At 51.5% G+C, this 11152-nt stretch overlaps 1 protein-coding gene across 1 annotated transcript; it reads left to right on the top strand.

Moving 5' to 3' along the window:
- The first annotated feature begins 454 nt into the window (after positions 1-454).
- AP2M1 (adaptor related protein complex 2 subunit mu 1) lies at positions 455-9954 on the top strand. The gene is made up of 11 exons (XM_080652532.1): positions 455-826; positions 2828-2944; positions 4703-4968; positions 5910-5992; positions 6599-6734; positions 6824-6965; positions 7540-7659; positions 7752-7887; positions 7990-8087; positions 8565-8676; positions 9346-9954. The coding sequence occupies exons 2-11, from the start codon at positions 2871-2873 to the stop codon at positions 9478-9480; spliced, it is 1302 nt and encodes a 433-aa protein (XP_080508658.1). The 5' UTR covers positions 455-826; positions 2828-2870; the 3' UTR covers positions 9481-9954.
- Positions 9955-11152: the final 1198 nt, after the last annotated feature.

Genomic DNA, 11152 nt, shown 5'->3' with positions numbered 1-11152 from the left:
AGAAGGCACACATGTTCTGGCCTTGAGGAACTGACAGTAACATAGGTATAGAAGAAGTAGGAACATGGACATAGTCTTGAAAAGCTTTATCTAGTTTCTTCTGAGTATTTGCCTCTTCACTCCCTGTTCCCTTCCTTGGGTTTTGATCCCTGGAGAAAGGCTTATGTCTGGCAAATATATACAATGAAAAATTAAAATTTGGGAGAGTCAGGGGTGGTGTTAGAAAGCAGTAAATTCAGCACAAACACTTCTCCTGCCAAGTCGTGTGTTGTATGGGAAGTGAGGACAGCCAGTCCTCGGACTCTGGAGACACTAAAGGCCTACAACGATCCAAGACTTAACAGATGGACTTCTAATGGTAGTAATCCTCTGAGGCTCTCCAAAACACTGAAATAGGAACTGGAGGGACTCCAGAGACTACAATTCCCAGAATGCTCAGTGGGGGGTGGGGGGTGGGGAGAGAAAGGACGTGAGCGGAATGGGATAGGCTAGGATGTGCCTTTCGGCTAAGGCTGGATAAGGCCACTCCTAGCCCTCCCCCAAGGTACTCCTACTCTCCCGTTCGAAGGTTCTCGAAGGCAGTCGGTAGTTGTAGTTTTGCTAAATCCAGAAAGCTTAAAATTGTAAGCGAGAAAACCCGATGACCCGACGGGATTTGTAGTCCGTGCGGGAGCCCGACGCGCACGCGCACGTGCAGCCGAGGCCGGGGCGGGGCCGCGGCACTGCAGTGAAAGCCGAGGCAGCGGGCAGGCGAGCAGGGGGCGGGCGGACATCTTGGGATCCGGAGAGTGGCCGGGCGGGCGGAGCAGCGGGCCGCGGACACCAGGTGAGCTCGGGATCAGGCCTCACGGGATGAAGGAGGACGCCTGCCCAACTGCAGCTTTGCCCTTCCCTGCACAGGGTAGGCGGAAAGCTGCCCACACCCGGGAGTGGCCTCAGCCTTTTAGATCCCAGAGGAGCTGACGGCGGGTGGAGACGCCCGGGGCGCGGTTACTGGACGGGCGGGGAGCGCGCCCTCCACCTGACCCGCCCGGCGCCTTCCTTGAGAGGGAGATCTACTAGAATCCTCCCAGGGCAGGGACCCCGCGCGGTGCCCCCTCCCTGGGATGGTGACAGCACCCCTACCCCTCGACGCCTCCCCTCGGCGCAAGGACTGTTTCCCCATCTCCTAGGACAGTGACACCCCCTGGGCCACCTCCTTGGACAGTGACAGGCCTCCCACCCCCCTCCTCCCCGTTGAGTGACAGCCTGAGGCTCTTATTCCTCAGACCTGTGACAGCCCCGCACCCCGTGGAACCATCTTTTTCCGCGATGTCTTCCTTCCCAGGGCAAAAGCCCACCATCCCCTCATGCCTCTCTACACCTGAACCCCAAAGCAGGCTCCGTCTCCCCAGCGTCCTCTATTCACCACTGCCAGGCTCCCCCTGCCGTTTTTCCTTTTCAAAGCCCTGACCTTTGCCATCCTGCCTGAAACTCTTTCCCTGGGCGTCCCCACCAGCCCCGCTGCTGCTGTGGGCTCACCTGAGTATTTTGCCGGTTGCCGCCGCCGCCAGGTTCCCCGCTTAAATAAATACTCCGTTTCTGTCTGGGGCCCGAGCTCCCTCCCGAAGCCTTGATACCTGTGAACTTGGTTCTTTGCCCAGGCTCTACCTCCATCTTGCCTTTCCTCTCCTGGACCCTTAGGGACTGAGGCATGGGTTGTGCCCAACACCTTCAGAGACCTCTCACTGAGTCTGGGAGACCTTGGTGGCCATAGTAATAGGCTTTATTTTACAGTTTAGAAAAGTCTGCTAAATTACCCCCTGTGAAATTAATACCAGGGCTAATCCAGGAAATCTAGAACTAAACTAACCTTTTTTGCCCTTGCAAACAGTCTACGTTAGTTTGACCCAAATAATTTGGATAGTTTGGGCATCCTGCCCCTCACAGGTAGGCACCCAGGCCAGAAGTGGGTTCTGGAATCACAGAATTTCCACTGGATCTCTTAACTTTATGTACCTGCATCCCGCCTCCAACGCCCCCCCCCCGCCCCCCGCCCCCAGCTTATTTTTATTGTACTTGGGAGCTGAGAGGGAGCCTCCCTTTTTGAAAGGAGGGGTGGTTGCCAAAAATAACTACTAAGCAGCTTGGGTCGTGTAAGTGTAGTCTGTCAGAGCTGGGACCTTTCTATTCTGCTTTTTTGCCTGCTTATCTGACTGCCTGGGGGAGGTTGGAGCCACACTTGGGGATCTAAGTCAGGGCCTAAGGCCTCCTTTCCTCCTCCCTCCCCCCACCCTCCCTGCACACCCTTTCCTGGAATGTTTAGATTTCGGTGAATTAGCCAGAGATTCAGGCCCTGCCCCTTCTCAGAAGGGTAGTGGAGACTGAGACTTGGTGCTCCTAAAGCTGTCCCTGAGCCCCAGGCCTGCACCCTCGGGAGTAATTCCTGCCACCATTCCTGCAGCCACAGGCAGGCCTTCCCGTGGACTCCCTGGTGAGAGCCTGTGTGAGAGTCTGCACAGGAAGGGGCGGAAAAGGATCCTTGCTGAGCTCAGTTCTGTGAAGAGGGGGAGGGGCTACTCTCTGGGCTCAGCCCCAGAAAAGGGAGGATCAAAATGGCCTTAGTATCCTGGGCCCAAGTACCTCACCATTTCTCCCGACCAGTGTGGGATAAACAGGAACTGGAGCCTGGCTAAGGGGAGGAGCATGCCTGCAAGGGCTGCAGGGTCACTTGCTGGAGGGTTGAGTCAGGAAAAAAAAACGAAAAACATTGTGATCTGCACAGCCCCACAGTGGATGTGGGCAGGGGTTCTGAGACCTTCCCTTACCCTGCCTCTGCCTGTCCTAGGTCTGTTCTCAGAGCGATGGGCTGTGGAGACTGAGCTGCCGCCATGATTGGAGGCTTATTCATCTATAATCACAAGGGGGAGGTGCTCATCTCCCGGGTCTACAGAGATGACATCGGGTGAGTCCCCTGGCTGAACCAGCTGCACCCCACCTTTCATCCCTCCTCTCCAGCATGCAGGATTAGGTCTGTTCCTATCAGTCACTTGACTTGGACCACTCCCACCCCCACCCCCTGCTGCATCATGGAAGCTAAGCATGTACAGCCTGGCTCCCATGAGGTCTGGTAGTATTGGCCTGGCTACCAGTTGCTGGCCCCCAGGTGGGACCTGTGGAATTCTGCCTGCTGAATTCTGACGTGGCCCTCACTGGCTTAGGAACTGCTGCCTTTACTGCCTCCTGTTTCCCTTAGTGACAGACCTGGTTGCTGGGATGAGTGCTTTTGCCTGGGCTGGTTGATTCCTCCTTTGAGGAGGAGGAAGACGTGTCTCCTGGGTGGAGTTAGTGGCCAGGCTGGAGGTACTAATCCATCTAAGTCTTGCCTTGAAAAGCCCGTCTCATGATGAGAGTCTTCACTGGATTCTTTTGAAAGCCTCTCCAGGCTGCCAAATCCTCTTCCACTCCCTTTCTCAGAAAGAGGCAGGCTGCTGACTTAGCTGTTTTCAGTTCCTCAGGGCCATTGTTGGAGGAGAGATTGTGAGCACTGAGGCCCTCCCTAGGTCACTGAAGGAAAGGCAGAAGGCCAGGGAGCCCATGCTGCCCTTTCTGGCCTATCAGAGTAGACCCAGAATAGCTTCTTGTTCTGGGTCCCACAGACCTTAACAAGTGGGCACAGCCTTACTTCTCATTCTGCCCCATCCTGCACGCTACTGTTCTTTCCTGAGTGAGGACCTGCCCTGGCCTGAGGAGCTCTGATGAGGTTAGGCTCCTCTGGTTCATTTTTCTTAGGCCCTGTTTTTCTTCCTCAAAGATCTTGGGATAGACAGTCAAAGAATGGGCTTGCTGCAGTGCCCCAGCTCGTTGGCTTTTGGCTCCCAGGCTGATGGACTGGTGTGGCCTTTGTGGCTATTTGTCCATTGGCTGGTGGTGGGGCATGAGCTAAAGATGTGGCAACACCTGGATTGCCTGAGCCTGCTGGCTACACCATCTGCACCCTGCTCCGGCCCTGCATGGAACTGGTTAAGCCAAGGCCAGAGCATACACCATCTTGCATGCCTTGCTGTGCTCTCCACCCCTTGCCTGTTACTTGTCTGTTTTTACCTCATGGTGTGTGCTGCGTACCCCAGTGTGTCTAACCCTCTCTCTTGTTGCTGTCACTCTCCTCTTCTTGCTGGCGTCATTTCTCTCATCCCATCTCATTGGCTGCTGTAGCAATAGGTAAGCAGCCTGTTAAGCTGCCGCCCAGGTACCGGAGGGTGGGGTGTCCTGCCCCCCATCCTTGTTTTCTTCATCCTTTTATTCCCTGAGCTTGCCCTGGAATTGGATCCCAGACAGATATGGGTGGCCCAGCTCCGCAGCGCCTCGGTGCTTCTCCCTCAGTAGATTAAAGCCTTCTCTGAAGTCATGCTGGCTTTTTCTAACTTGTGAGGGAGCCAGCCTTCCTTACTAGTGGGATTACTAGTGGGAAGACTGGGTCTCTTTCTCATGTGGGCCTGGAGCTCACTGAGAAGCTAGAGAAGTGGCAGCTGGGAAATTGGGGGCATCCCTAAACTTGATGGACCTCACTTTATTCAGGTTACATCTGTCTTCCTATCATGGCACTTTAGAGTATGTGTCAGAATTCAGCAGTGAAGTGGGGATGCTGTTAGTAGCTGTGATTGATCCCTGTAGAGTGAGGTTTACCTGAGTGCTGAGCAGCCCGTCTACCCTTTTTCCTCAGGAGGAATGCGGTGGACGCTTTTCGGGTCAATGTTATCCATGCCCGGCAACAGGTGCGCAGCCCCGTCACCAACATCGCTCGCACCAGTTTCTTCCATGTTAAGCGGTCTAACATCTGGCTGGCAGCTGTCACCAAGCAGAATGTCAATGCTGCCATGGTCTTTGAATTCCTCTATAAGATGTGTGACGTAATGGCTGCCTACTTTGGCAAGATCAGCGAGGAGAACATCAAGAACAATTTTGTGCTCATATATGAGCTGCTGGATGGTGAGACTGGCGGAGTGGTGGGCCTAGGGTGGGGATGAACCTGATGGGGCCTGGCCTTGAGGTGGGAGCAGGTCTGAAGCTCCAGTGCCTTCTGAACTTCCTTTCCTGACTATGTGGTCTTTTGAGCCCTGAGAAGGCTAGTCCAAATCCAGACCTAAGGTCTGCTCTGAAGTAGAACACAGAAATAGGCGCTAGTGAGTAGAGGAGGTCTTTCAGGGGGCTGAGAACCTGACTGGGATTTGGTGGCTGGGACTCCTGCAGTAAGCACTTTTCACCCTCTTACCTTTGTGGTTTGGGCCTTAGTTCATGACTGTCCTCCCAGCTTTCCATCTCAACACGTGCCTCAGAGCCTGGAGGAGGGTGAGGTATTATAGGCCCCTCAAGTGCATTGCATTGTTACCTTGGCTCCGCTGTAGGGTATGATTTAAGTGAACAGAGTCATCCCACCTTCCCAAAATCTCTCGGTTTTCTAAGGCTCAGTGCTTCTTGACCTCTCACCCACTGACCACATGACTCTTCTTCTGATTTTCTCCATTTGATAAAATCTGACATTTTAGAGAGAGGAAGGGAGGAGAGAGAGAGAGAGGGGGAAACATAAATGTGAGAAAGAAACATTGATCGGTAGCCTCCCATATGCATCCCAACCCCAGGGACTGAACCCAGAACCTGGGTATGTGCCCTGACCAGGAATTGAACTAGGAACCTTTTGGTGCACAGGATGATGCTCTGCCAACTGAGCCACACCAGCCAGGGCAAAACCTGACATTTTCTTATAAAGCATAAATCCCAGAGTAAATACTACAAAGCTAGAAGACTTTACTGCAGGTGATCCCACACTCTTCTGGGGCTGTGCTGGCTAGACATGTCTAGGCCAAGGAAGGGACAGGAATGAAGGAGCCTTCAGCTTTCTCCAGGATCTGATGGTTCCCTTCCTTTTGCAGAGATCCTGGACTTTGGCTATCCACAGAACTCAGAGACAGGCGCACTGAAAACCTTCATTACCCAGCAGGGCATCAAGAGCCAGGTATTCGAATTATACAGCTACAGTCCGGGTGGAACCCAACCCCTTCATCCCAGCTGGCCCCTGAGCCTTGTCCTAGTTGACTCATGACACTGCCTCTAACAGGAAGTGCTGGTCTGATCTTTCTGCCATGTCTGCAGGCTTATTTTCCCATGTGGCCCTCTCCCAACCGAGGTGCAACTGACTCAGCATCTCTGTTACTGGGAATACAGATCAAGCAGCTTTCTTCTGCACTGGGGGAAGGAAGAATGGGGGTTGCTCTGGAGGCCTTGGTTCCTCAGGAGGAGAGAGTTTGGACCCTCCTCTAGGATCCAGGCCTCATAGCCTTCTTTTCTGCCTGTCTCTTCCCATCTGTGCTACCCTACGGCTTCCTGTGGGCTCCACATTGGCCCTGTGGCCTCCAGCATCAGGTAAGGTATTCCCTCAACTTCTACCCTTGTAGCTTTGCTCCCTTTCTTCAGGTCCTGCCCCACTGGGCCTCTGGGGGAAGATGGGTTTCAGGGCGGGGCCTATTAGGAAAGAGGGATGAGGGTGGAGTGGGGATAGAGACAGGATGATTAAAAGTGGAGAGGAGTGAGGCCATTGCTGTTTGTCTCTATTTCCATGTAGACAAAAGAGGAACAATCCCAGATCACCAGCCAGGTGACTGGGCAGATTGGTTGGCGGCGGGAGGGCATCAAGTATCGCCGGAACGAGCTCTTCCTGGATGTGCTGGAGAGTGTGAACCTCCTCATGTCCCCGCAGGGTGAGAGCTCTCTCATGATAAAGCTGGCGGGGAACTGGGGTAAGGTCCTGGTCCTGACTCAGCTTTTCCATTTGTCTGTCCATTACCAGGGCAGGTGCTGAGCGCCCATGTGTCAGGGCGGGTGGTGATGAAGAGCTACCTGAGTGGCATGCCTGAGTGCAAGTTTGGGATGAATGACAAGATTGTAATTGAGAAGCAGGGCAAAGGCACAGCTGATGAAACAAGCAAGAGGTGCCTGAGGCGGGGGAGCTGGTGGGAGAGGGTGGAAATTGGAGGGTTGAGGGGGGCCTAGTGAATCACAAATTCTTTCTGGACATCATTTCTGCAGTAATACAAACTCCCTCTTCCCAAGGATGTACTTGGCTAGTTGCTCTTGACATCTGTGCTTAAGAGATAAGAGGGAATTGCGCTCGTCTTACTCAGAGAGTAAGCCCCTTTATTTGGTCCCCAGAACCAAGGCTTTTCTGTATATACTGCTGGCCTCTGCCCAGTGTACCTGAAACCTCTAGGTCCTAAGCAGCAGAGCTCTCAAGAAATGATGAGCTTGCAAAGCTCCCACTGATCTCTAATTCTGGGGCAGGGACCCTTAAGTCGGAAAGCTGTATTCTGACAGCTTTTTTTTTTTTTTTTTTTAATCTTTATTGTTGAAGGTATTACATAGGTCTTCCTTTCCTGATAGCTTTTGATAGTATATAGTGGGAACCTCACCCAGGCTCTGACAGCCTTTGTGGGTGGGGTAGCCTCCCAGCCTAAATCTCTCCTGCCACTCTTCTGTACCGATGACACTTTGAGCCCCTTCTTGCAGCGGGAAGCAATCAATTGCCATCGATGACTGCACCTTCCACCAGTGTGTGCGACTCAGCAAGTTTGATTCTGAACGCAGCATCAGCTTCATCCCACCAGATGGAGAGTTTGAGCTCATGAGGTGCCACTGGGATGTGAGGAGGCAAGGGCAAAAAGTGGGGAGAGGGAAGAGGACAGACTCTGCTATGAAAACCTTGCTCTCTACTCCTAAAGGTATCGCACCACCAAGGACATCATCCTTCCTTTCCGGGTGATCCCACTGGTGCGGGAAGTGGGGCGCACCAAGCTTGAGGTCAAGGTGGTCATCAAGTCCAACTTCAAGCCCTCACTACTGGCTCAGAAGATTGAGGTGAGGACAGGGACTTGGGGAGGAAGAAGCACTTGTCTTCAGGAATAAAGGCAGCTGATGTCAGGGCTTGACAGAGTTCCCTGACAGGTGTGTTACTTCTAGGTGAGGATCCCAACCCCATTGAACACAAGTGGGGTGCAGGTGATCTGCATGAAGGGGAAGGCCAAGTACAAGGCCAGTGAGAACGCCATCGTGTGGAAGTGAGTCTTTCCTTCATGAGGCCACAACAGGGCTTAAGAAGCCTCGATGTACCCTCTTATTCAGTTTTACTATTCGTCCTCTGAGTGTGTATGTGTTTTTTTCGGGGAGGGAGGGGACTGCCTGTTTGCTTCTCCAGGAGCTTCTATTTGCTCTCACCCTATACCTATGTGAGTGTGCCACCTGTTTGCACGTGGGTCCATGCCTACATTTATTTATCAGGATGCTTTAACATTTTCCTATGTCTGTGAAGTAAACAGTAAGGGATGGCATGACCATCTATCTCAGCAGAAACTGCAGCCCACAGTGCTAAAGGAATAGCAGACCCAAGGTTCCATAGCAAGTGGTAATCAAGGTCCTCACTGCATTTTCTTGTCCTAGCACCTCCCACAAGCTCCTGGGTTCTTTCCTCCCCGCCCCCTTCGAAATTCCTCCAAGCTTCCAGCGGCACTTGCTGCCCATTGCTCCTGTGTTCTTAGGATCAAGCGCATGGCAGGCATGAAGGAATCGCAGATCAGCGCAGAGATTGAGCTGCTGCCCACCAATGACAAGAAGAAGTGGGCTCGACCGCCCATTTCCATGAACTTTGAGGTATGGCGGAAGAGGGGCCTAGAGTCATAGCAGGGTATGCTGGGAAAGATCTTGGAAGTCATTCAGGTCAACCTCTATACCTACTACCTGCAAATGAGCAAACTGAGGCCTTCAGAAGGGAAGTGACTTTAAGTCATAGATCCATTTCTTCCCCTTTCAGGCTTCCAACTAGAAATTGCTATTCACACTAACCAAAATCTTTACCTTCTTTTGGCTTGTTGTAAGATAATTCTTTGGAAAGCTTTAGATTGCTGGAATGCCAAATAAGACACAAAGTTTACTTACAGACAGGAAAATGGGCTCACTTTGCTTTGTGCAAATTATGTTAGACATACAATTTTCTCCACCTTATTTTTTAAGTCTGTAATATTGAGATGTTCTAAGCCAGGTCTTTGGTTGCTGCTTTCTACAGATTAAAAGAATTGATTCAAGTTACCACAGGCAGGGCCTGACTTCAAACCCAAATGATTACTGGGTACTCCTCTTGGATATGCTTTATTCTTTAGTAACCTTTTGGAGGACCCCCTCACTACCCCAACTTCTTTCAGGACACTAATCATTCAATCACCTGTAGTAAAAAGATAAAGGTAGGGCGGGGCTACAGAACTTCCCAGAAAAGAGAGATTGACTGGAAGGCCACATTCCTAACTGGAGTTGTCCCTTGCCCAGGTGCCATTCGCACCCTCTGGCCTCAAGGTGCGCTACTTGAAGGTGTTTGAACCGAAGCTGAACTACAGCGACCATGATGTCATCAAATGGGTGCGCTACATTGGCCGAAGTGGCATTTATGAGACACGCTGCTAGCTGCCTAGTGCCAGCTAGCCCACCTCCCCACCCACCCACCCTCTTCCACAAGTCCAAGTGCCCCAGCTACCACACATCAGTGTCTCCTCCCTCCTGCTTTGCTGCCTTTCCTTTGCACCAGCCCCTGAGTCTAGGTCTGAACCAACCACATCGCAAGTAGGACTGGTGGAGCTGTCCCTGGGCTCCCTGGGCAAGGTGGTTTCTGGGTCTCCTGCTTCTCCATCCATCTGTCTGTCCTGGCCCAATGCCAGGCTCGATGAGTTCTGTGACCAAAGTCAGGTGGGCTTCTCCTCCCCTCCCCTGTGGCCACATCTCTCAAGTGGGAGGGTTGGTTGCCCTTCACCTCAGAGCTCCCCCAACAGCTAGTAATGGATCCCTAGCCCTCAATCCCTATTCTGCTTTGGGATAGTGTGAGCTTCATTTTGTACACGTGTGACTTTGTCCAGTTATAGACCTAATAAACTGTAGAGTGGAGTAGCTGGCTGTGTTGATGCAGGGGGGATGGGAACTGGTGGGACTGCCTGCTTTGAGTACAATATTCTGTTTTGACCTCTCAAGGCTTCTTCCCTTGTCTTGGTCTCAATTGTTAGGCCCCTCCAAGGCCATCCAGTCCCTAATCCTAATTTGTGTTCACCCCAGGTCTCCTGTCTCCTCTGAGAAGAAAGCAGCTTCAAGGGCCAGCAGCCCCACCTGGCCCCAGTTCCCTGAGGGTAGAGATTCTTTCTCTAATTCACTCCTAGCTTTAGGCAGATGAAGGAGCAGATTTACCCTCACCAGTTTTTCCTTGCTTGGTTTCAGCCTTTTTGAACCTAAAAAATCTTCCAGAAAGTTTCAAAAAAACAAGTAGCAAAATATAATGAACGCTCATGTCCCATCATCCAATTTCAACAATTATCAACTCATGGCCCATCCATTGATATCATGTCCAATCTGTGTTCATACTTAATTCAAGTGTCCTATAAAATTTTTAGTTTGCATCTGGATCCAAACAAGGTCCATTGTAGTAGGTGAATGCTTCTTAAATTTTATAAACCACAGGTTCTCCTCAGTCTTGCAATGTTGAAGAAACCAGCTATTTCTGTACAGTACATAGTTTCCCCCTCAGAATTTCTCTTTCCCAGTGTTTCCTATAAAGTGGTTATTAGATCTAGAAGCTTAATAGCTTCTATAGCTTTATTTTAAATATCAGGATTGACTGATTCCTCACAAGGATGAATTAATAATGTAATTTTAGGTGACAATTTTAGAGCAGGGTTGGAAGAGTGTTCACATTAAATGTAAAGCAGTAGCATCATTAACTTTTGAGAGAATCCGGGAAAGGAAGTAGTCTTTAGAGTTATTTACTGAGATTCAGACTGCAGAGAAGTCTGCTTTGGGTTTAGGTAGACTTAGAGAACAAACACCAATGAATTTACCCAGGCCGTTGTTGCCCATCTGGTTTTCTTGCCCTTTGGCAGAGTGAGACTGTGCCCTGGGGTGGTGGAATAGGCATAACTTGTATTGAGGTGCAAAACAGCTTCCAGGCCGAGACCAGCCCATAAAGGTTGGGAAACAACCGCTGCTGCACAGAACTGCGCAAGGGGCTTCTGAAAGCTCAGGAACCAGCGGGAGTCAGCAAACATCTCGGCTGGCTCCAAAATGGACCCGCTCAGGCGTGCAGACTAGCAAGACC

Source organism: Plecotus auritus (genome assembly GCF_963455305.1).
Source record: "Plecotus auritus genome assembly, chromosome: 2".
NCBI classification, from domain to species: domain Eukaryota; kingdom Metazoa; phylum Chordata; class Mammalia; order Chiroptera; family Vespertilionidae; genus Plecotus; species Plecotus auritus.
The sequence above is the reverse complement of the archived record's forward strand: the minus strand, read 5'-3'. Positions and strand labels throughout refer to the sequence as shown.

Excerpts from the sequence above, each read along its gene's own strand:
- AP2M1 (XM_080652532.1), top strand. The coding sequence starts at position 2,871 with ATGATTGGAGGCTTATTCATCTATAATCACAAGGGGGAGGTGCTCATC. Across the intron at positions 6,966-7,539 it reads GCTGATGAAACAAGCAAGAG|CGGGAAGCAATCAATTGCCA; the intron begins GTGCCTGAGGCG and ends CCCTTCTTGCAG. Across the intron at positions 7,888-7,989 it reads TACTGGCTCAGAAGATTGAG|GTGAGGATCCCAACCCCATT; the intron begins GTGAGGACAGGG and ends TGTTACTTCTAG.